Source organism: Pseudopodoces humilis, chromosome 13 (assembly GCF_049639895.1).
Source record: "Pseudopodoces humilis isolate 2021_Gansu_Grassland_sample_001 chromosome 13, ASM4963989v1, whole genome shotgun sequence".
NCBI classification, from domain to species: domain Eukaryota; kingdom Metazoa; phylum Chordata; class Aves; order Passeriformes; family Paridae; genus Pseudopodoces; species Pseudopodoces humilis.
Window position 1 is genome coordinate 4,486,499 of NC_142212.1, and position 25,954 is coordinate 4,512,452.

A 25,954-nucleotide genomic window follows, 5' to 3' on the forward strand; every position below is an offset into this window, starting at 1 on the left:
AGACACTTGTTTATTTCTAAAATCATTTCACTATGGAAACTCAGGATACCAAATAGGACAATTTTGCTGAGTCTTTGGGCATTATTTCCTATCCTAAGGACAGGGATGTGCATGCATGGTGAGGAAGATAGCTGCATGCAGAGCAGCGAGCAGTTAATTCTTATTTTGGGAGCTTTCTTTTGTCCTGCACAAAGAACAAAGAGCAGTTAAATATTATTGCAGGCCTTCTGGGAACTTCTATGCAGTTTGTGGGCAAAAGCCTGTCAGATACTAGCTAATACTAGCTAGTGCTACTACAGCCAGTACCGAGCTGTCAAAGCAGGAATGGGAGGAGCACTGAGGGATGGCACAAGGAAGTCTAATTGCACAGCTCCAGCTGCAACTCAGTCCCTGACACACTGAACTACAACTGGAGTGTCAAAGGCTGGAGGAGCAACTCTGCAGAGCAAGCCCGACTACAAAGGCTCTGCCAGCCTGGCAGATGCTCTGTGGGGTTATGTGATGTTTCTCCAGCGTGCTGGGAGCTGGAATGGTGGATAGGTGATGCCAGAGTGCAACTGTACCTGGCTCACAAAGAACAGTGGTTCTCTAACTGTAGTAGTACAGCAATCAACTCGGACGCTGGCAACAGCCAGAGTCTTCTGGCTCATCCTGCATTCAGCTGTGCAATATAAATGAAATATTTTCAAAATATTCTTTGTATGCAACTGGCGCAGCTGTTAGTGGATGTCATGCAAGAAGGGAGAAGTGGTGTCTGCACAGAAGCACCTCTCACAGAGGTGGCATTGTGTGAAAACACTTCAGCACCACAAGGCTGGGCTGGAGGCAGGAAACTCCTTGTGAAACCCCTCAAGTACACTGTTGGTGAAAGTAGGGGAAAAGCTCAGATTCCCTTCCTCCAGGCTTTACCTGTTGCAACACCCAGGAGAGGCACAAAGACGGCACACATCAACACCTGGTTGCTTCCACCCAAAGCCCTGGGAAAGCCACCTCAGAGGGGGTGGGAGCGGGATAGAGCAGGACGCGGCCCCTCCGGGAACTCGGGGCTCTCCGCGGCAGCCGCTGTCAGGGCAGCTAATTAGCAACAAGACTTTTTTCTCCTCGGAAAATAATCGGGCTAAGTCTTCGACGGCAGGACGCTCCTCCCAGCCACCAGCGCTTAACAAAGCCCTAATTATGTAAGTATTATATAACCCGGCACACCTGCCCCCCCGCGCCGGCCGCGGCACCCGCGCCCGGCCGCCCCTCGGCCCTCTCCGGTCACCAGCAGCTGCCACTGCTGCCAGTACGACAGCCGGGACCAGCCTTTTGTCCGCTTGTTCACACAGGACCACGGCTGTGGGAGCTCCCAGGCCAGGCACTGCGCCCTGGCCAAGCGGGCAGCCAGGCCGTGAGGCGCTGGCCCGACAGCCCCGGGCCGGGCTGTCCCCGGGCGGCTCCAGCGGAACGCAGCCCGCTGAGCCCGGCAGTGACCGACCCTCGCTCCGCTCTCGCCCCAGCTCTGCTGCCGGCTGCGATGCCCGCTGTCCTGCTGAGTCACAGCCACCGTACTGCCAGGCACAAGGGCGTCTTTCGGGCCGAGCCTCATCCCTGGGGAAGCTTCCCTGAACTGTCAAAAAGCACGTACGTCTTCATTCCCGTTGCTGATTTATCTAGGAGTTAACCACCCCAGGTCTGTCGTTCATACCTGTCACTGTAACCAGACACAGAGTCTGTCATATTGGTATAACAATGAGCGCTGCTTGAAGTCTGAGTAACGTGTTTTTCATTTCTCTAAGTATCAGTAAAGCGATCACTCGCTGTGGGTTCGACACCTACGTGAAATCTGCAGATTGATGGTGAGGGATGGCTGGCTGCCTTTGTCCCCAGTGCAGGACCAGAGGATGGAGGGAGGAGATGAGCTCTAAAGAAAAAGCCACCAGCTCTGACTCTGTGGGCCAGAGCATGAGGAGGGAGCCAGACCATGAGCATACACAGGTCAAACCCATCTCCAGTCTCCTTTGGCAAGAAGTAAGCCCAAATCCATGGAAAACTTTAAAAGATAAATTACAAAGCAGCACTTCCCTTCTTTTTTCCTTCAGACATCTTTCAGCATACCATTCGCTGATGAGGTTATGGTGCAGAATAAAACTCCTTTCCTGGCCTGAAGGAATCCTTCAGGAACAAAAGACAGCAGAATTGAAGGGCAGAGCAAGGAATATACCACCCAGAAACCAAAGGGCAAGGAAGCGGCCAAGAAGTGCTGAGAGGCAAACTGGAATATCAAACAGCCAACTTTGGTGACAGGCAATATATCTTCTAACCGTGGGATTATGCAAGCAGAACCAGGCCCCAAATACCCAAGAGATCTTGTTCTGGCTGGGCCTCAATGCTGCGGACGCTGAGACCCGGGTTACATAAACACCAAAGAGCACTTATATAACTGTTGTATGGCACAGGCTCACAGCCACTGGCGCCCCATTGCCACGGGAGTGTGGCAGGTACCTGCTCTGGCACCCAGCCCCTCCAGGATCTCCTCCCATCCCTGCACAAACCCATGAATGCAGCCCAGGTGAGGTGCCCATCCGGTTGTCCCTTTCGCAGGCACCACAGGCTCACGGTTGCTCTGGAGCAGTGGGCAATCCTTTATCCATTTCCAGCTCCAATATGCTCAAAAGAGGACTGTGAAATTTCAAATCAAACATTTTCACAGCACTTTGAGACAGCAACACCTGGAGAGAATACAGAACGCTGCTACCTGCCATCCCTCTTCTAGGTGTGTAATCAAAACTACTTTTCCCGATGAAAAGTCCTCAAACCTAAACTGTTCCCTCCTGCGGTGCCCCCTCTTGCACAGACACTGTGGGCTTTAGTGAAGACAGAAACAGAGACAAGAAAGGTACCCACTAAGTTAGCAAGGGAAGTGGGGACCGGTCACATTTGTCCTTTAGCCAGGGGTGTGCGAGAGCAATGAGTTACATAAAGCTACTGCTCTGCTCTGGAGTCAGGAAGTGTTTCAGACTGAGTGCTGGGAAGTTTTCAACAAGCTGTGTGCAGGAGGGAACCGAAACCTCCCATTTCTGGTTATCCCAGTTAACTAGTAACCCAGAATAGAGTTTTGTCAGCCAGATTACGAAAATTACCATGGGGATCTAAACCACAAGTAACCGGATTTAACCTTATTTACTTTCACAACAGTTCAAAGCTTTTTCAAAAAAGAGAAATATGACCTAGTTTATTGAGGTGGCTAAATATTGATTTAGGTAACAAAGATAAATTTCCCCTTTCCAGCTTCAGAAAATAGATGCATATGGGGGCTTGTCACATTCCGAGCACAGCAAATCCAGCTGGCTTCTACCATGACTCTTCTAGGGATAAATTTCAGGGACTAAGAAAAGAGGACGAGTAGGGGAGCAAGCATTCTGCATTATGCAATGATTACATAAGCATTAATTTACACTAGGTAGCTGGGAGTTGTAGCTTTATACCAGCATACCCTCAGAGCAATGAGAAATAATAAAGAAGGGATTATTGCTGCCACACACTTCCAAGGCCACCAAAATGGCAAACAAACAAGAATCTGCTGAACTTTAAACTCTGCCTCAAGCTCTCACCATAGCTTTGCTCAGAACCTGCTAACAAGGACAGGGAGAAGACAGGTGACACACATTCCTAATTTAAAAGAGCAGCATGGGAAATAATCCCAGCACAAGGTATCCTCCAGCACGAGTCCTGATGGCAGTGGTATAAGAGAGGAGTGATTTCAAAATTATAATAGTGTCATTTGTACCTTCATCAGTGTCAAAGGAGCTCATGGGCATGATGAGCTCCTCACAGTAACCCTCCTGCCCATTGTGCAGACGAGGAAACTAAATCAAAGCAATCAGGTAGGCATCAGTGCTGAGTAACTCAAGTTATTGGCTCCCTGAGCTCTAATCAACAATTCTCCTTCTCCTTAAATATAATTTCCTACTTGAAAAAAACAAAACATATTTTTTGATTTTTTTTAGAACTGTAACAAAGCACAGAACTTCAGCTACATTCCCTTTTTCTGCCTCAGTGTCTAAAGTAATTTCAGAGGAATTTTTAAGAACTCTGTTTAATGAGGGAGGCATCACTTGGGAGAAAAATTCAAATTGTTGAGTTTGAGCCTGTGTGCCACCGCATTCCACTGGCACTTCTCCCATCAACTGCAGCCAGAAAAGTGACCGAGAGCACTGGAGAAAGTTAATAAGACCAGGATGAAACACCATCGCTGAAAGAACGATCTGTTTCTAGTTTTCCTTTCCAAAATACTGGTGCTGCTAAAGGAGTTTGACAAAAGGCTGCAAAGTTGTTTGTGGCAATCAGACTCGCACAAACTGAAGTCACGATGTCACAAGGACCACCCCCTACCCCTCCACCCCCCCCAAATACACAACACCCTAAAATCTAAGCACATTAAAGCCTGGAAAAGAAACAGGCACCTGGTTCCTTCCTAAGGTTGCTAAAATGACAATTACCTCTATGGTCAAAAAATAAATATATGTGTATGTCAGGAGGAAACCGGGATCTTTACATAAAAGACATTTTTCTCACAGGACAACAGGGGGATAGGTAGTGTGCTGCAACAAACCTTGATTTACTAGCTGGTGGGTGCTACCATAAAATAATTAAAATCTGCTCTAACTTTTCAGAAATATTTTTAAAATAACAAAAAGGTATCACAGCACTGCATGTACAGGAACTTGCTACTTTGAAGACCCCAAAGAACTGTTCAGGCACCTGGACTGAGGAAAACCCATATAAACCAGAGAGGAAAAAAAAACATTGCTCAGTGGTTGAAGCACACGATGTGTAAGTTCTGCACAGACTCACTCAGTGACCTTGTGCAGTTTATCATCTCTCTTGGGACAGGAAGGTTGTGCAGAAGTGTGATGGAGACTCTCCTGGATCTACCAGCCAGAATAGAACCTCATTAGATCAGTTAAAAAAGCTTCCTGAAAGAGAGATAATTTTCTCCTGCTAGAGACTTTGGTAGAGACTGTGACAAACCTTGTCCCAGACTTTACAAGTTGACGAGTACAAAGAGGAGTTAATTTGCACTTTTGCTCTCTTACTTTTGTACAAATACCTTTCCACCCAAAATTTTTGAAAGGCCTCTAACCTTGTATTCTCACTCCATCTATGACCTACAGTCTCATTTCCAAAAGCATCTTTCTCTCCCTGTCTTCTCTTTTTATACCTATTATCTAGACTAAGTTACATAAGCCACTTGTATCATCACCCAGATTCCTCATTTATCCAAACTCATTTTCTATTGTAATTCCTTTTTTACTCAGTTCACACTCTCCCAGAATTAGCTTCTTTGTCCTGCCACCACAACCAGAAAAACAAGATGGATTTCTTTTTCTAGAACTCCCCTTCCCACTAATGGATAACAAATATTGCATGTCTTATTTCTGTAAAAACTCATGACAACCACACTGCACTTCTGTAATAAACCAGAATTCCACAGTTGGAACTCCTGGGGACCATATTTGATCAGTCTGTTAGGTTTATAGCATGTCTTGGGAGGTATTTGCCACATGAACAAGGTGCAGGAAGCTTGACATCACAAAGTACCTCACCTCAAAGTAAGAAGTTAAATTACAAATTTAGAAAGTTCTTCAGATCTGCTCAAACCAACATACATCTTCCCACCAGCAAACAAATTAAGTGGCAGCTATCCCCAAACTGTAAACTCCTGTTAGGATTTCACCAGCATCTTCCATTTGACAGGGGGGGAAACAGCCAAGTAGCTTTTAGTCTCTTAGGCACTAATTAGGGGATCTGGAGCAAGCACCAACAGCTCTGCCTGGTGCTCAGATTGTTGCCCGGTCAGCAAGTCACCAAATATTTCACCGACAAAAGAAGCTCTTGAAACTCTTATCAAGTAGGATGTTACAGGGAAAGCATACACCCAAAGTCAAAGGGGGTGGGGGAGAGGACAGTGGATATAGAACAATGCTGCTAGTAACAACTGCCTCCTCTCTTGGAAAAAATAACTTTTGCAGCATTATAACACAACAGCAGCAGAAACAGTAACAGCCAGACCCAGAATGTCACATCACCAAAGACTTCAGAATTACAGCCACAAAGGAAGAGTGAGCTTCCTTTTCATGTCCCCTCCATCAGGCCAACAGGCACTGCAAGGCTCTAAATCTCAACCTTTTCCATTCCTGCCTGGTAGGGAGCACAATAAAATCTGGGACCTACAGAAGAGCCTTGGTTCCTGATGCCTTTTACTAGCTACTGAGCGGGGTGCTCCAGCCCAGGGGTGGGAAAATGAATGGCCTGTAAGAGGAAAGCAAGAGGGAAACGAAAACAAAGGAGAAAAAGAAAGAAAAATCAACCCTCAAAAATCCCCACCTGTGTCCTACCTGGAAACTGCTGAGACTCATCCAAGAGTAGCATGCTGCTCAGTGCACCGAGGCAAGCCCTTTCCCTGCACACTTGTTCAACGAGGCTGCACACTCTCAGCTCTTCTGCTATTCTTGTCTCAGGGTCTTCAGGACAAAAGTTTCCAGTCACTCCTGACAACTCCTTATCTCTTCCCACAGCCCAGCGAGCACTAAATCCACTCTCACTGGCTGTTCAGTTTGCAGGCGGGAAAAGACTCCTGATAAAACAGTCCAGGGTACAGGCAGGGAAACCTGCTCTTAAAGTTTCTGAAAATAACTTTGGTAAATATCTCCTAGTGCTTGAATCCACCCAACTGGTGTGACGAGAAGCAGTACGTATATATCCTCCCTGCACCCAGCCGAGACGGACCAGGGTCACTGTTATATAACTAGTTAAATATGCCTCGTGTTCAGCCTAAATAAAAATTGTCACTATCTCCTCCCCTGCTTGGAGAGTCAAACAACACAGCCCTGCCCCAGGTAGCTGCTGCTCCACTGGGGACCGATGCCTGGAGCTGTGCTGCCGGGATGGTTTGGCTTCCCGGGAGCAACCTCAGCTATGCTGAGGAAAAGAGTTTTAGAAGAGAGAAGAGGAGCAGGGAGGCTGAGTGGGTGTGTACGGGGGAGGTCTCTCTCCTCTGGAGCAGCAGAGCTGCACGCTGTACGGATCAGATCCCATTCACTCAGCCTGTGATCCAGTTCAACTAGTGGCAGAGACCAAGACTGAGAATAAAATAAAAATCCTTACATAACCGTTCAGGCTCCGGTGGGGCCCCGTGCAAGGGGAATCCCAACAGACAACAGGACGTTCAGAGCAGGGGACATGCAGGACCCTAACTCTGCTTCCCAGCTTCAGAGCATGTAAGGAAAAGTGGGTGGGAAGGAGATGCAGAAAGGAGTACAGCCTTTCTGGTTTTGAACACAATTGTGATTTTATGAGCTATTTGCATGGTGCCTGCTAATTTGCAAGAAACTTGGACAACTGAGACTGAAACTTGAGCAATTTGATGGAGCTGGTAACCTGTTTGCACAGTAACAGGTGAAAGAGCATCCTGTTTGCTTGGTTAAATCAGCAGCTTGTAGACCACTACAAAATGTTTCTCAGTTTTCAGGAAAGAACTTGTCAGAATTTGTGGAGTGGAAGATTACTTTAAGTAAGCCTTTGTCCCAGTCATTCACCTGCATCAGGACAGGCACAAGAGAGAATAAGTAAGTACAGAATAAGTCCTTTAAAGCTGTGGTTGAACCCCTAAAGGCTATCCAGCCTGCCTGACCTTCTTCAGTGTTAGAGACTTCATCCATGCCCAATTCCCCTCACAGGCATATCTAATGCCAGTAATAAACAGCAAACCTGGGCTGAGAGACATGTAATGAAATTAGCTCACTGGTAGTGAGCATTTGTCCATGTAACCAAGTCAGCTGTTTATTGAAACAGCTGGTGAGGGAGCGCTGGGAAAGGCAGGACATGCACAAGAAATGCAAAGCAGGTGGTGTCCGAACAGCCCTCGCACAAACCTGCAGGAGTCCAGGACAATGAGCTGCACTCACAACAGCAAAAGCTGATCTAAAGGTCTGCAAGCACAGCCAGGGCAGAGCCCAGTTCCTCTTTCTTTGTGTGACTCCAGCCATTTTTATTTGACCTTTTATTTGAGAGGGTAGCAAGGAACTGTGAATACTTGCTGCCATCAAAACACCCTCAGTGCTTCAGGGTACATCACAACTTTGAAACAAACCCAAAATGCCTTTTCATAATTAGAGCTATATAAATTTTACAAATAAAAAATTAAAAAATGAACTCTTCTACAATTAAGACACTGAGTAACAAGACAGCCTTTCACCTATGTCACAGATTCAAACAGCCTGGCTGGCACACAATGTTTATCATGGGGGGAAAAGAGGGACAAATATATTAAAAAAGTGCAGAGCCAAGGATCTTGTAACAAGCCTTATAAGGACTTTGTAGGGTTGGAATAAATAAGCAAACATGACCTCAGCATCTGACCTAACAGATTTTTGAAACTGGAAAGCAAGATTTAAAAACAAATACTGGGTAAATACAACTGGGTATTTGCAAAGCATGCAGTGCTGGTTTTGGCTGGGAGAGAGTTAATTTTTTTTCATAGCAGCTAGTATGGGGCTATGTTTTGGATTTGTGTTGGAAATAGTGTTGATAATTGAGATGTTTTTGCTGTTGGTGAGCAGGACTAACACAGAGTTCAAGGCCTTTTCTGCTTCTGACACTGCCCCACCAGTGAGGAAGCTGGGGTGCACAAGGAGTTAGGAGGGGACACAGCTGGGACAGCTGACCCCAAGTGGCCCCAGGGATACCCCAGACCATATGGTGTCATGCTCAGCATATAGAGCTGGGGAAAGGAGGAGGAGGAGGAGGAGGAGAGGGGGCATGTCTGGAGTGATGGTGTTTGTCTTCCCAAGTCACTGTTACTGTGATGGAGCCCTGCTTTCTTGGGGATGGCTGAACACTTGCCTGCCCATGGGAAGGAGTTAATGAATTCCTTCTTCTGCTTTGCTGTTAAACTATCTTTATCCCAGCCCACCAGCTTCGTCACTTTCACCCTTCCAATTCTCTCCTCCATCCCACTAGGGGATAGTGAGTGGCTGTGTGGGGCTGAGCTGCCAGCTGGGGTTAAACCACAACACATCCATATTACAGCAGTCAAGCATGAGAAAAATGGAAATTCAATTCACTGGGGGAAACAGGAAACCTATACCTGTCTTCTGCACACAGCAATAGAAAGGGAATTCCCTTCTTCACCTCAGTGTGCAAAATGGAAAAGGAATTTTTCTAGCTTTCCTACTCACAACAGCCTGCTGGTGAGGCTACCACTGTTAGCCAGAATAAATACATATTCACACAACCAAGAATTAGATCTGCCTGAAACAGTCAGTTTATAAAATTATCTCCTCATGGAAGGTAATCTTGTTATAGGTAAGTCCATTTACTGAATAGCTTTTCCATGAGGTCAGTCTTACCGGTAAGGAACAACATTCTCCCTGCCTGTGGTCTGAAATCTTACCCAGCTGTCACACCTTACCTTCCTCATCTCAAACCACAAGCTCTTTGCAAGCATACAGACTGTGCTATACATCACAAAAGGCTTCTCAAAAAACTTTTGTCACCTGAGAGATTCCCTTGCTAAAAACTTAGAAGATTACCTGTTAAAAAAACCCCAAACAACACTATGAAGTTTGTATTTTCATAGACTATTAAGACAAAGATCCTTCAGAATATGTTTTTTATTTGGCTGACAAGTGCTTCCAGCAGCAATGTCAGCATCCCTGAACACTGCAAATTCACAAGCATTAGAACTCATACCTAACCTGTAGACATATACAGACAAGAAACTTGACCGTAAAGTATATCAGGACTAGTTCCTTCATATAGCAAAGAACATTATCAAACTGAAGTCAGTTAAACTAAGAAATATTTCAACAAAATGTCCCAAAACATGCACTCCCTTCAAGGTGGAGTAGCTCCTTCCCTAGCTGTTGCCCAACTTGAACCTCCCAACCCCTGCTCCTCAGACTGAGCAGCTCCATGCCTTCTCAAGAGTGATCTGATCCAAGCTCAGTGAGGATAGCATGAGAGAGAAGCACTGGATCAGGATGTACCACCCTGCTCTTGGTCCCTGCAAGCTGGGGTTGTTCCCTTCTCTCCAGGCTGTTCATCCTCATCACCACCCCATAAAGCAGAAGAGACCTTCCTTGCCCACCTTCAGCTGCTCCACACTGGCTGCACAGTCCCTTCCCCAGCCCACAGCTTTCTCCCAGCCATGCTCCACATCCACCAGCTCCTTCTGCACACCCCACTGACCTCCGCTGTAGAGGGAAGCTGCCTACTAACCCAAATTTTAAGTTACTGAAAGTGAACTAGGCTTGACAGGCACATTTCACTCTTGATTAGCACCTGCTAGTAGCACATACACATATCATTAAGGCCACTTTCCCTGCCCTAGTTTCCATGTTGTTTTAGCAACACAGAAAACACAAGAATACCAGGTTTGAGTTGGACACAGTATAAGGTGTTGTTTATCCACCCAGAACAGTTCAGACAGAATCACACTTGGACTCCACAACACCCTGTGCTGGCAACTTAGTATTGCTGGGCTTTGAGAATCATTTGCTTTTTAAACAAACACTGCACTGCAAATAATTTATTTTTTTTTAATAAGATCTAAACCAACCCTGGAAAACCAGAGGACTTTTTCCATTGACTTTAGTGAGCTTTAGACTGAACCATAAGGCATGAATTTTGATAAATCTGGTTTTTTCTCATTTTATTTTATTAATATAAATCTTGGTTTATTTTCTTTCCCAAATTCATCTAAATCATAAGTGGGGGGAGGTTGGGAAGTTGTACATAATGTAACAAAAATCTAATTGCACAAAATACAGGAAGTGACACAATGAAGTGCCTCTTGCAAATGCTTTTCACACTGGCACTGTGGCAAAACACACTGCTTGAGATTCCAAAGCTTTCAAAGGTTGTTTACATGTACCAAAGCCAATATAATGATTTAAAGTCAAAGAATATATACCATACATATTTATCATCATTTAATAAAAATTAAATCCATTGAGTTACAATCCCAGTTACATTCAATAAACTGATTCCTCCCTTTCTGTAACTTGCTCAATTTCTCTCCTGCTGTAGATGACACAATGTATTTGTGCATCACTGAAGAGCTTTTTGGTACAGCTTTCATTTCATTCCATTCATTTTCAGCTATGTGCAAATTTGACACAAATCACAAGCTGAGTACACAAAAGTACCACTTTAAAATTGCTTCTAGCAGTTCAATTATTTAAAAACTTTACAGACAAAGATTACCTGCAGATGTTTTAATTGCAAAATTTGTTTTGACAGAGATTTAAGCTAGAAGCTTCTGTTCACCTAGCCCAAAAAGATTTTATCTTGTAGCTTTCTCCTGTCTCATTCCTATTTGCATATTTGCAAGTGAAAATAAAGTCCTCTGACTCCTACTTAGAATTTTTTTGAGGCTGAGTCAGTGAACTACATATCGAAGAAAATGTGAACAACACATTTTAAACATCTGCAGTACAAAATATTGTTAACAGAAAATACTTTGATCCAAACAATGAACCAGACACTTCTAAAAATTCAGTTTTGCAGTTTCTTTAAAGCCTAAGCAAGAAGTTAAAAAGATAAATAAAGGAAATAACTATGATGTGATATTGTGTTTTAAAATCTGAAGAATACTTTTAATTTAATTAACAGTTCCTCACCTCCTTCCACACTTTCATTATTTAATATTGCACTTGTATAACATATAGCTCCGTGCACATTTTATTTAACCAGTCATTAAAACCAGCACAATGCCATATAAATTAGGGGAAAATTAAATTAAGGACCCTTTGCATGGTTTTAACCTCAGATGAAAATCAAGGAAGTGTTTCACCTAGTACATTTGAACATAAAAGGGGGTGCTGCCTTAAAATGTAAACCAGAGGATTTTCACTTTGGCTTCTTCACACTCATCAGGTGAACTTGGCAAAGTGACTTTGCCACTCCTTACCTGATCAAGAGGGAAAATACCACATTACAAATTTGCTAATTAGTTTCCATATGATTTCATCACCATTACAGAGATTGCAGATGAGGGAATACAGTATCTATTAGCAATGGCAAGGTGTGGTACAAAGCTGACAATCCAAAACGTACATGGAGGAAAAAGGTACCAAACAGGACAGAGGAGCGAGTGGGAATGTCTTTTGTTAGAGATTCTCTGGCTTTATGAAAAGAAAAAAAGTGAGTTTTTGGCCAAGAAAACACAATCTCTATATCCTGCAAAGCTTATCAGGAAAGCAGGAAGACAACTTGGAGCAATTGTTTTTTCAATTAACATCAGCTCACGCACTGACCCTGCTCCCCACACCTTCATGCTACTCTCACACTTGTGACAGCTTTAAGAGAAGAGATAAAAGAGAGGCAAAAAACCATTTGAGAAACTCCATATACATATATATATAGAAAATGCAGAGCCATGGACGTGGGCTGCTCCTGAACTGCATAGAAAGATTTCTATTTTGTATTCCATCATACGCAATAGATCAAAGGGAAGGAGGGAGAAAAGAGGGGGGGAAAGCGTAGCTGGTTATAACACCACATCATTTCACGAGATCTGCCAGTCCCTGTGCCCAATTGGCGGCTCTGGAGGAAGCAGAGCTCTGGCGTCATCACCTCCTTTTAAAGAAGTAAAGCAAGTCATTACTCCAGGTTATATAACACTCAGACTATGCCAGACTTTGTGCCACCCTCTCAAAAAGGAAGCCGCTGTCACAGAGCCTGGGAGGCGGGCAGGGGAGTCACCGACGTTTTCTTTCGGAGCTTCCCCCTGCTCGGGATAAGCCGAGGAGACCGGGAAGGAGTCCTGGCGTTCGGGCAGAGAGAAGGCTCAGCGACTGACCTGCAACATCGGCAGTCCGTAATCCCCTGCACAGGGGGCTGGGGGACAGCACTCCTCAGGATCTCATCCTTCCTTCCCACAACAGCCCCCAGGCCACACCTCACCCTGCTGAGAATAACCGAGTTCACAGGGTTAGTTAGAATGCTGGAATCAGCAAGTAAAGCCCCCAGACCTCAGGCACCACTCCTCCCCATTCTTCCCTGATTTATTGGCAAACAGCAAGGCAAAGGACCTCTACCGTCCTCCCACCACCGAAACCGCCCCAATACAACAGAATGCCCAGCCAGGCAATCTGCAGCTCCGGAATCGGCAGGAGGGGAGATAAAGCATCCAGCATTGGCTGCTCCCAGCAAAGCACCCAAGAGGATTTTTCTTTAACAGCACCATTTAGTAAGTCCAGTAAATCCAGTTCAAGGGTCTGCACAACGTGCTGGGGACAGGGACCCTCGCTGGCTGGGCAGGGCCAAGCCCCTCAGACTGGACACACAAACATCATTTTGCTCTGACACACACTGTGCTCCCGGGAAACCACCAGGATAAAAGCAATGGGTAAAATCTGCAGCTTTCTGTAATGAAGCAAAGTTCCCAGAGAAACCAGTGGGTCTTTTGCCTTAATGAGAGGCAAACCTCCACTGTAATTTCAATGTAACCCTTCAGTAACCAGGTCTGCTATAACAGCAAATGCTACCATCCCGACTCTTTCTATCTTTGATACTAACTACATCTTCTCTATTTTATTCAGCTGGATTGTGGAAACACAGAAGCCAGCCAGCTCCTATTTTTTTGGGTCCTATGAAACCAACACAAGTCTTGAACAGAAGGTTTGTGGACACAGAGAGCGTATGCTGAACAGACACAAACCTCTTAGCACTCTGAGGAACTGAGAGAACAACAGAACCCCCTCAGCTTCTTAGTTACAGTACATCACCTGAGAAACACATCCACTATCTGCAATTGGATGCAGATTTACTGAGTTACCCACAACCATCTGAGGCTGAGCCCCACACTCTGCACCTATGATAAAGTACATTTAAACACACTGATCCATAAGGATCATTTTCTAATGTAATGTAATGCAGTTTCCTACAACAATTTGATTACGTTTAAACACATGTCAATAGGCAGGATATTAGTTGACAAGTAAATTATTTTACAGATGGGTGCCACCTGCAAAAGTGACTGCTTTTGTACCTCTTATGATACCACACAAGCCATCCTCTTTGCAGGCAAATTATTGGCTTGGAAGGCAGGCTACATAAAGTTACTACAATCATGAAAACCTACCTGGCTTGTAAGGATCAAAGTGCACAGTGGTACATAAAAGTTCAGTTCTGGCTCTTTACTAAGACCAGAGCCATTGCACAGGCAACAAACCTAGACATGAGAAAAGGTTTATTTCCCCCCCAGGATATGCCCTTCCAGCTTACTTGGAAATAGTACTGGTGGGCTCTAGAGGGAGCTGCATCCAGCCACAAAAAACCAAAATAAAAGAATCTACATTGGGAAGTCCATCAAGAAGAAAAAAGTGAGATGGTGTCAATCATCACTCTTCTCTTTCCCCAAGAAATCCACCTTTTGCACTGCAAATATCCACTTGTAGTCTAAACTGCAGGATTATGACTAATGGGGACTCACCACTGGCATAGGTACGTATAGAACACAGAGGAGATTACACTTAAAGCCTCCCTCATGATGGTATTCAGGGCTTTTCCAGATTTAGGCAAGTCCTGCCTTCTGTTTCTTTCCATACCTTTTGCTCCAACTCTTCCACTTTCAAGCAACAAGAAGAGTCACTCCAAGCTTAGTCAGATGGGCTTGTGCCTTTCCTTAGCCCCAGCACCTGCCTCCAGCTAAAGAAGGACAGGAGATCAAAGCACGTGTCACCAGTCTGAGGCAGGAAGCATGCAGCAACCAAGGCCACCGTGTCTCACACACTGCAGCAGATGGAAGCAGGGCTCCTCAAAGAGCAGTTCTGTTCTCTGAGGCTGCCTCGACCTTGGGATGCCCATCTGCCCTTGGTGCCACCTGGAGACACAGCTGTGAAAGGCTGCTTTCTAAAAGGAGTGGAGGGATTAAAGCAGTAAGTGCCTAATTACTCCTCCTCTTCTTAAGGAATAAATTTAATTTTCTAGCAGATATGAAGGACAACTTTAAACCAGTGTTTCCTAAAAGAGAATGCTGTACAGTCTGGTCAAAAGTAGAAGGCAAAAGGTTTCAGGTTGTTGGAACAAATCTCCATTTACCAACACAAGCAGGATCATTCGTTTCAGGTAAATGTGCAGGGAAATTACTTTCTAACAGCAGTTTCTATTTTCTTCTCCTTTTTATCTCTAGCAAGATGGGCCATTCTAAATCTGGATATAAAATGATACAGAATACGATACCATTTAGCAAGATAGGAGACTGTCTCCATACTCTGCCTCTCTCTCAGTTTCATACAGGTAAGTATAACATGACCTAATTTATAACAATAACTACAGTCAAAAAGCAAAAACTCACATATTTGAGGAGGAGGAGGAGCCCACAAAATTAACAGATTTATACCAAAGACTTTACTCTTTTTTGTAAGGACAGAAAGTTACTCTGTTCCCAACCACACACATCCAGCTGGGGACTCCCACACACCCCACTTTTGTTTTGTTCCAGCACTTTGTTGGGGAGAAGAAAAGACAGAATGCTTTGGGGAGGGAAGCACTTGAATAACACCATCTCCAAAATGAGCAGCAGATCTCTATACCTCAAGAATGCATTCATGTATCATTCAAAGAAGTATTAACCCACACTTCCACACGACTTTAAAAACAGATTTTCAAAATAATTTCAGCTTTAATAACTCCAGGTGCTAATGAACTTTCTAGTAATTATTAACTACTATAAAATTAACTACTAATTTTTGTCATCAGATTAGACAAAGAAATTGCCCAGGCAGCTACAAATTGATATACTTTTCAATGTAATTGCACCCCACAATGAAGACCCACGAAGAGCACCATATTAAATAAAATCCATACTTGCTATAATTTCATGCCAATATTTTTCCTCCAGAAAACAAGTGAAAATTGTAGGAAAAGCTGGTCAAGCAGGACCCCTTTAAATGAACAGGCTTTCCTCTAGTGAGGGTTCAAGGGAAGCAAAGATCTTTTCAAGCTTCGATCAGCTGTGGCTGCCATCTGAAATCAAGAATTCTTGCCTTGGTATCAAGGGGAGAAGCTCAAAACTTTGAGTACCGAGTGGCAGCTCAATTTCAAGCAGAGAGCAGCTACTGCAATACATTGTGGATTGTGCTGCAGAAAGGAAAGGTAGCTCTCTTTGAGCTATCAAATGTCATAAGCAGGATGAGCACAGTTTTAAGAGGCTAGGGTGAGAAAAAGGGTCTCACCCCCTCCCTCACCTCATGTGCCAATCTCTCAGATGTTCTGAGATTTCCTCATGACCTCACCCTACCAAGGAGCTGCAGTGCAAAACATCACTACACCCATGTGTCCTCCACTCCTGGACTTTCCATTCTGCACCACCAACCAACCGTGCTTCTCATTCACTCCTCTTTAAGAGCCTGTATGTCCACAAAACTACACAAACCAGTGTTGGTTTGCTCCAGCACTTTGTCAGGCAGTAGGAGGAACAGTATGAGTCTGAGCTGGGAAGAGGGAGCTCCTCCAGTTCTCCAGTAGTCAGAGATGCCACAGAGCTTGCACGTTCCCAGCCCTGGGAAAGAAAGAGGGGGCAGGAAAGGAGAAAAAGTGCACAACACAGGGCAGGAGACAAAACCAATTCCATGGAGTTTGTCTTATCACAACAGTATCATCTAATATGTTATTATTTGGGATTGGCTGGTATCTTTGTACAGTAAAAATTGCAGCACTACTGTAGTACTGGAAAATTGTTTACCCTAAAAGCACCAATTCCAACCATGCTGTACCATGCACCCTGTAATGCAAACACAACTAAGAGCCTTTGAGGACAGCATCTGAATGCTTGCACTCATTAAGACATCTTTGAGAGAACTGAGCAACCACTTCTATCCCAAACTGCACTTAAATAAAGTGTTTAACCCATATACTCAGAGGTAAGAAAACAAGAAACTTGCCATCACTGTTAATAGCAGAATTACAGCAATATGCATAAATATGAGATAATGAATTCCAGAGACATCAGTCAGAATAATCCAGAGACATTCCCAAAGTGGAAAAACAGAACAGTTCAGTGGGATTCATTCAAACACTCAACAGCTTTCCCTGGGAAAGCTCTGAGGTATAAACGGTCCATGCATTTGAAATTATCTGTAAAATCCATATTGGAGGTTTGTTTCCTCTTTGCTCAAATTAGATTTTATTCCTATGGAGTCCCACACAGCCCTGAGCAACAACCAGGATCAGAGAAAAAGTGCAGGACTTGAAACAGCCCTTTATCTCTACAGTCATCAGTACATCACATTTCTAGTGAAAATGATTGAAGGAGTTAACGAAAAAAGTTCCTAGCAGTCACGCATTGCTATCACAAAATCAAACATGATAAAACAGGTGCTGCAACCCACAAGTGATGAGAAAACAGATGAAGTGGGCAGGGATGACAAGGCTGGAAAAGCAGTGGCAGCCACTGGCTAGGATTGAAGCGTGCTGCTGGGATGGGTGTGCAGTCTGGCAGCTGGGGAAGGGGCTGTGAGTGTCAGAATAGGTATGTTCTGGAAGGAGCACTTTAGGAAAAAAAAGACTAAAGCTTTAAGAGCTCCTGCACATGATGCTCAGGTTCATTAACTGGCCACCACTGAAAATATGGATAAAGGATGTAAGACATGTGGTTATTAGCTTTCACTTACTCAGAAATATTTAGAAAACTAAACTCTAGACCACCTGCAGGACAGCCTATACTAAATGCAAACAAAACTGAGCAGAAATGAGAAAAATGTACCAAAACTGAAGATAGCACTCAAGTACCAGAATATAAAAAGAACTCCTAGAAGACTGTGAAACTGAAACTACACACGAGGATCAGCTCCACACACAACATGTATCATAAAGACAAATGCAGGTTAAATGTGCAAAACACAAGTCACTGCTAAGTCTGAGATGATACTATCGACCACCACCAAGTGTGGGTAACATTACATTAACACCGGAGAGTTCTTCAGTTATTTGAGCCGCTATCAATACATGGACATACTAAACAAAGCCACTAGTTTGCAAGCAAACTGTAAAAATATTAGTTTTGTAATTGATATAATCACTATTATTTAAAACAAGTAATCAGTTTCAGTTTGGAGAAAATGTTTATGCAGCCTGTCGCCCTTCCAAGGAAATAGCTGTGAAGGATTAATAATCATCTAAAGCTTGTAGTGCTACAAATATGCATGAGTCCATCCCCAAGGGAAAGATCCCCAAGGATCCCCAGTGGGATCAGAACAACCACCATACCAGGAGGGGAGGAGAACAGCACAGCTGGGAATAGGGAGAACAAAGTTTTAACAGAAATTATTAAAATTAAGCTTTTTAAAAGCTTCGTAATATAAACATCAGAGCACTGCATCCCTTCTTATGAATAAAACTGTCTGTTCCAAATATGATATTTATGAATGAGGTTAGTCTACAAAGCAACAGGACTGCAAACATCAGATTGGAAAAATAAAATGAACCACTTAATTCTGAAGTTGGTTATACTTCATAGACTAAAGAGCAGGAGACTGGTTTATATTAGATCTAAGGTGATACAGATGCCAAATGACATTTTGGAGGCAGTGTGTAGCTGTTAGGAGATATCAGGAAAAGCAGACTGGACACCTCCACAGAAGATAATTATACATCTAAGCACCCAGAAAGCATTCTGATATTGTGGCAGACAGAATTAAAGCTAAACAATCTGAAACCTCAGAGGCAATCTAGCTTTGCTCAGCTCATGGGAGTTTTCCCTTGTACCTAATGAGCAGCCACAAAAAATATTTTATATTAGTTTTATGTAAATTCTTTTTACTGTTCCTCATTATTTTCTGCATTTGTTAAAATTAATTTTTAATTAGTCACTACAAAAATATAAAACATGAACATATTTCTAATGTGTTTTGACATGAAAATACATAGCTGTCATTAGCATTTCACAATGTTCTGTATACCTACATTGATCTTGTTTGCTTTGGAAAGAATAATCCTGACAGATAACTGTGAGTATTCACTCACAATAATATAGATGTTGATGATAAAGTACATAAATCTATGATAAAATATCCATGGGGAATGACCCAATTGAATGTGACGTACAGACACTCCCTTCTGTTAATGAAAGTCTGGCAACCACGTCACACTTCCTCCTACTCCACTGGCTGCAGGATCCTGTGAACAAAGTGACATCATCATCACCAGCCTGAGACAGTAATCTGTGACCTTGTAACTCTTATCTGTGTTGCTATTGGGAATTCCCTTGTTTCTTACCTGAACTAACACTTTCATCTCTGCTACTTTCTCATTAGAAAAAACCATCATGTGAATACAAAAAAGAGGAATACATTTTTTTTTTGTGTAAACATTTTTATAAAAGCATTTAAAATCAAAACAGCATCTTCAAGTAGCACATGGCTGAAAGAATATAACAACAAAACAAACAACACTTGAGGACAACAATTTATTTTGAAGCCAAAAATTCTTTACTAACTAGAAGAAGAGAGAAGTCTCTTTCTTTAACACATTTTATGCTAAGAAAAGGAAGACTACTCTCAGTTGGTTTAGGTAGGTGTATTCAAATACCTGTATACCCTTTGAAGTTATTAAAAATTGCAATTTTAAAGGAAGCAAATAGAGCATCCCCTTAGGCTCTGGCTACAGTTTCGTGATATAAAGAGTTTGATGGCAAATTCAGCATGGGGAATTTCCACCCGAGCTCTGCATCCCTGTCTATGTGCCCATGAACATCAGCCCTTCTGGACCAACAAACATTTCCAGGATCATGCTGTGACCCAGAACTGTTATCTAGTAACACTCAAATGTAACCTGCACACCACAGGCCAACAAACACCTGTATTAGCCTTGACCTAAATTGTTTCTCTCCTGAAGAGGAGAGTAGGGCAGCTGAAACTAGGTGAGGACAGAAGGTGACAACTTACTTAGCACTTCCATCTTTCATACTGTGAAACAAACAAAGGAGAACCCAACCAGTGTGCTGGTAGAAAACAATATTTTCCAGCTGTTAAATATTATTACTGTGAATAAGCAATAATTGCCCATAGCATCCATCAAATTGTTTATGTATGGGGCAAGCCAATGATAATAAATAAATATATTATATAAAAGAATTTTTATTTATTATATATATTGTATATTTTACATATATTATATAAAAGAAATACATATATTTCTTTTCACCACATCTTTTAAATAATACAAGTAATTGTAAATAGACTTATTTACTTCTTTATATAGTTGCTTCCCCAAAATTTCAAGCTATTTAAAAAATTCTATCCTACTTACAATTTATACTTGTGGCTTGTTTTCATGATGGAAATATTTTTTTGGCCAGGAGACCATATTTAACATACATTAAATATCTATTTAAATTAAACAGCCACATAAAGACTTCTCCCTACCAAGAGCTGGACAAACCCTAACCCTTACACCATCTCCCAAGGGGTGACAGCCAGTTTTCTGTAACAATGTGTATTCCCAACCCCATTCACTCACCACTTTCATCAAGTAAGTCCTCCTCATCATCCCCATCATTGTCCTCCTCCATCGCCTCCTCCTCATCTTCCTCCTCCTCCTCTTCCATATCCTCCTGCTCCAAGTCCGGGTCCAGGTCCGGATCACTCCCTGAGATTGACTCGTCTGACATGATTCCCAGTGGTGCTCCTTGTGCATTACCTGCTCATGTTCTACCGTGAGGCAGCCCTGGAAGGACACGAAAGAGGTAGGTGAGCCCAGCAAATCCCAACCTTTGAGCCTCAAGGCTCAACATCAGAGCAGCATTATTGCTCCAAAGGAAAAAACCAAATCAGCCTTTTAAACAAGAGACTTAGATACCAGACAAAGCACAAAATCCTGTGTAGAAAACACTTGCCATAAGAAATGGATCATAATGGTAGAGGCCCAGCACTGAAGAATCTCCATTCTCTTTGGTATCCCTGACATGCACACAGCAGGAAGATTCCTGGTATCAATGCCTGATTATCCAGAGATGCAAAAATTAATAAATTATATGAAGAACCTCAGAACACTACCATCCAAACAGGAAGCATACAAAAAAGGACCAGTGTCAGCATCCCCTCTGGATACCTGTTACCCTGATCCCTGCAAACACCATCACATTGTGCAGATGAGGGTCAGGGACAGAAACCCCCTCCTGCCTCAGCTGTACCCACTACAAAGGTCACTCAGCTCCTCACCACAGCCTAGCTGAACTGTCTGATTCAGCCACACAACAAAAACAATGTTATCTTCATAATTTGGGCAGAAGACAACAAAGATCCAGTTCGAAAGGTTCAACTTCCTTTGTAAAACAGGGCAGGAAGAATAGTAAACATAAAAGAAGGATGAATCAGACAAAATTTGTGTTTCCTTTCTCTCAAGGACAAGAACTGGGGCTGGCTGTGCATAACTTCTGTTACACCACTCCACTGCATCACAGCAGAAGTTGTGGTAGAACACAAAAATAAAGCCTGAAGAGAGGACCGAGGCAATCACAAAGTTACCAGTTTATCTGTTCAGATCGTGCACTCTTACTTCTGGACAGTGATGAGTACTCCTGAGCACTCCTCTTCCATACACACAGAATGATCCTAAAGGAGCTGTGTAAGATGGATGAAAAGAAACACAACCAAGAAAGGAAAATAAAGAAGGCATCTTGATCTTAAGGAAGATAAGCAAAGGATGAATTCAAAGATCAAGCTGCAGAGGAATTACTACCCACACATTCTCCAGAAAGCTTTAAAGAAAGACAAAGGAAACATTTCCTCATCACTCACTTCCCACTGCCCCCTACTTATACCACATTTCCACTGTAAACTATAAAATGTTTGAGAACTAATCAGCCACTTAAAAACAAAAAAAAATACTAAACTCCAAACTTCTAAACAGATAAGACAGTTCAAATATCTATAAACACTTAAAATTTCACTTCATTTAACACTTACATTTCATTTTCAGCTGTGTTTCAGCAGTTACCAGATTAACTCAGAAACCTGAAGGTTAGAGACGAACACCTCTGTAGCAGAGCTGAAAATCGAACTGTTGAGTATGCTGAATTATTCCAGCTGAAGTCATCAGCTCCTGCTCTGCCCCTCTTGGCTCCTCAATAACATTGAAGATTGTCAGAAAGAAAGTAAACACAGGGAAGAGAAGGCTGTGCAGAGATTGGCTTTGGAACAGGAATCCTTTCACCACTCAGTCCCAGGAGCATTTTACCACCAGGCAGAGACAACTGAAGTCCCTCCACTATTACACGTGTCACACAAAGTAAGTTGGCTTAGTCAAACAGATGGCAGAAAAGGCCAAAACCTGAATTAGCTCAAGTGGAACTGTGCCAGTTTCCACAAGCCAAAGATATTAATTCAGCTTCTGTGGTCTGCTGGTAGGCAGGTACAAGCCCAGTTGCTGCCAGGCTGCTGCAACACGGTAACCTCCAGCATCCCTTGTTTTCTGATGTCTGATGACTTCAGTCAAGGGCTGCAGACACAAAGCTATTTATTATCAGAAGTTTTTCCTAACAAATGTGCTAAAGTCTAAGTGTATTTCAAAACAGTGGCTTATTTTTCCTTTTACATAGAAGCAACCAACCAACGAAACACAAACACTGCTAATGTGGCAGCAATGAACTCTCCTCCACAAACAGAAAAAGCAGAAGTGCTGTAATGTCACTAAATGCTCCAGGTCAAAGAATGACACATGATACAGTTTCTCCCATCACTATCCTCCTGTGTGTCATCCTCTCAACTTCCATCATGTGTCCCAGAACTTTAAAATAAAAAAAAAAAAAAATCAAAACACAAAACATTCTCTAAAAATTGTTTAAAGGCAAGGACATGGGCCCTTGTATTTCTACAGATAAAATCAAACCCAGTGGAGAGCAGCTCTCCCTCAGACAGGAGCACAAAAGGGCTCGATTCTAAGCTTTATTTTTGTTTAGCAGTAAGTACACGTTCTGTATAAGCCAGCTCCTGACACCCGCCCGGCCATATGCAGGAGAGTTAAACAGAAGCATTTGAAAAGACTTAATTAAATCTTGCAGAGCTGGGTGAAACAAATTCGTTTAATTCCTCTGTGCCTATTGTCACGCTGTGTATCTCTGTCCCTTCCCTCCCTGTGCTGGGCTCGCTGCCGCTGCCCGAGCCAGGTCCCGGGAGGGTTCGCACCCTGCCTGGTGCCCAGCCCAGAGCCTGCCCTCGTTTCTCACACCGATCTGACCCACTTCAGAGCCTCCCACCAAGGGGAATTACACAACAGGGCCAGATTGTGGCTGCCGCTCCTGTTTTATGGCTGAGTTATTCCAACCTGCCCCATCTCCTGCCTTTGCACACGCAGGCACACTGCTCAATGTTTAATCGCCGGAGGAAGGGCACTCTGAGAGAGATAAACTGATTATCTGCCACTGGGCTCTTCCCAGTCCCACACTGGATCTGCCAGAAGCTGGCCCCGAGCAGGATGTGTGTTTGAAGAGGGTTACAGCTCTCAGAAATCCAAATCAAACCCTCTGCACCACCCTTCCAGCAGAGAGCCAGCCAGCCTTCCAGCACAGTGCCTCAACAGTGGGGAGGCTGCTGAGAAACCAGGCTGCGATATTAGGGGGAAACACTTGGAAAAATTCCTCTTGCTTACTCAGGGAGGAAGAAAGAGCTGTCATGTTTATCCTACCCAGAAGTTAAACCCTGCAATCAACTGCACATCAAATTAACATCCGAGACAGCCTCACTCATGTATTATGTCCTGTCTTTCAACAAAGATAAAAATAGTTCTGAAGTTTTCTGGGCTTTGCTTTTTTAAGGTAGAGCACTTCAGATAGTAAGTAAATGCCACGTGCTGATGACTGCCTCCTCCTCAAGCCTGCAGAAAAAGAAGGCCCACTTCTAGATGAGGAAACCTTGAGAATTTGGACACATTTCTGTTCTCCTCATGTTTTTCCTTCACTCTGCAAAGCTTTAAAATCACTTCTCACATGTAAAGTTGAGAGAAATGTGAAAGCAACTCTTCCCATTCTACACAATAGTTGTTCCCAGCAGGGCTGTGTATTCTATGTGCCAAACTCTTAGGGGAAAGAGCAATCATCAGGGGATGTGGGGACTTAGGCCATTTCTGTACATCACTGTCCCCAGAGCATCCACTAGCACTGTAAATACTAAACCATTATTTAATTAGTTATTGTAAATACTATTGAGTAAAAAAGCAAGGATGCAGGACAAGGCAGAATGGAGTCCTTCCTCACTCAAGGAAAAGGAGCAGGGTTCCCCTGTACCTATAGAAAGCCACAAAAGCCAAAGTGACTTCACAGAATCTCTTTTCCCACTACAACACAAGTGATTTAGGCACAGGACATGCTCCTGAGTACACAACTATCCCATATAAATCCCTTCAAAAAGGGCAGGTTTAACACTAATGCCCCAGTGCTGAACAGTAAAGAGGATTCCATCACCTCTCCAACCTCCAGCCAAGCCCAATATCTGGGACTCATCAAGATTTGTCCCTTAAAGCCGGTTTTGTAACCAAGACTTCACACTGGCCATTGTGGTGCCTGGCCATAGAAACGGGATCAAGCTCCCTGGCAAATCACAAAGATGATTTACACAGACAGTTTAATAAAAACAGATATTTCTAAGTCTGTACTGCATAACGCTCTTCAGCGTCTGTTACACACTCATGTTTTATGGCAATAATAATTTCCTTTTATGTTTTTCTTTTTTGTTTGGCAGCAAAAGACTAAAATGGTTGGTCAGGGCCATAAGATTCCTCTTAATACCCTCAGGTCACACACAAACGCTCCTGACTGGAAGTGTATGAAGGTAACTGCTGCTTCCTCAGGGGAAATTTCATCTGTGTGTTAGACACTACTAGCACCATTTTGGTACCTCATAGGCAGCCTTCAGTACCTAGCAGAACATTACTATAAAGTATACAACTGCATGAGTAAAGGAACTATGAGCTTAAGCTTCTGTATGACAAAATGTAACAGTTTGCAAGAGATAACTTGCAATGTTACTGTAAAATAACAATTAGTATTTCTCTGTTCCACTTAAAAATCTAGTAATAAATAAACCTGAGATCAGTGGTTTTGAACAGTTTGATTCTAATAAACACTAGGATTTCTCTAATTTACATTATGCAACATATTAACACCTAAAAGGATATATATTTTTTTCAAAAAGGAGGCAACAGTTTTACTATACTAGTCCAGCAGGCCCCTATATGCTTTAAACAAAGCAAAGAAGTGTTTACTGAAAAATTACATAAATAAAAGGAACTTGTTCCTCTCAAATTGCAATTAAAGCCATCCTTAATTGATTACTTCATGATTTAAATCCCTTCTTCCTTTGCAGCCTGAGACTGTTGAGACTCCAGCTACGCAGTTTCTCTGCTGTGACTCACAGCTAACTGGTGGCCACACACTGCTGGCTGGGAAGGAAGAAAACAATTCTCCTCCTTCATTTCATCTTGTTTAAATCACAAACAAATTAAGTGGCATTGATCCCCTTTAACTGATGTGTTCTCCACAGGAATATTAAACTGAAGGAAAAAGAAGCAGCCTGTGAAATCATAAACTGGAGAGCATCTGCTTGTCCTGGACCACCCTTCCGAGGAAGGCAAGTGTGCTTCTCCCCACTCCACAGAAATATTGGACAATAGATCTAGTCTTCACCCACACTGATGTGAGTATTGAGGAGCCCACTGTGATTTGTGGGGAACAAGAACTGAGAGAAAAAAATAACAGACTGCTTTTAGAAACACATCCATAGATCAGTTTTGAGACAGTTGCAGGACCTGCTCTTTTATTCTCTCCAGGCTAACAATCTCCCTCCTAAAAGGCACCACAAAACTAAAAACAGACTGAAACTCGTTGTTCCCTCACGACATAAACAACAAAAGCTGCTGCAAAAGAGGGTGGGAGAAATGAAATAAAAAATAACAAGACCAACCAAAAAAT

At 43.1% G+C, this 25,954-nt stretch overlaps 1 protein-coding gene and 1 long non-coding RNA gene across 5 annotated transcripts in view; one reads left to right on the forward strand and one right to left on the reverse strand.

Moving 5' to 3' along the window:
• Positions 1 to 25,954, reverse strand: part of RAD54L2 (RAD54 like 2) — a 70,960-nt gene that overhangs the window by 26,022 nt on the left and 18,984 nt on the right. For 3 of the 4 annotated variants that reach the window (XM_014251709.2, XM_088061742.1, XM_005522193.3), the window contains exon 2: positions 20,509 to 20,715. In XM_014251709.2, the coding sequence (XP_014107184.1) occupies positions 20,509 to 20,659 (151 nt within the window). In that variant the 5' untranslated portion in view covers positions 20,660 to 20,715. Of the gene's footprint in view, positions 1 to 6,380; positions 7,069 to 20,508; positions 20,716 to 25,954 lie in introns of those variants that run through there. The other variant, XM_014251708.2, reaches the window with a different exon arrangement.
• Positions 918 to 1,747, forward strand: LOC148183205 (uncharacterized). The gene is made up of 2 exons (XR_015773643.1): positions 918 to 1,178; positions 1,329 to 1,747. It is a non-coding gene; the product is annotated as an uncharacterized LOC148183205 (long non-coding RNA).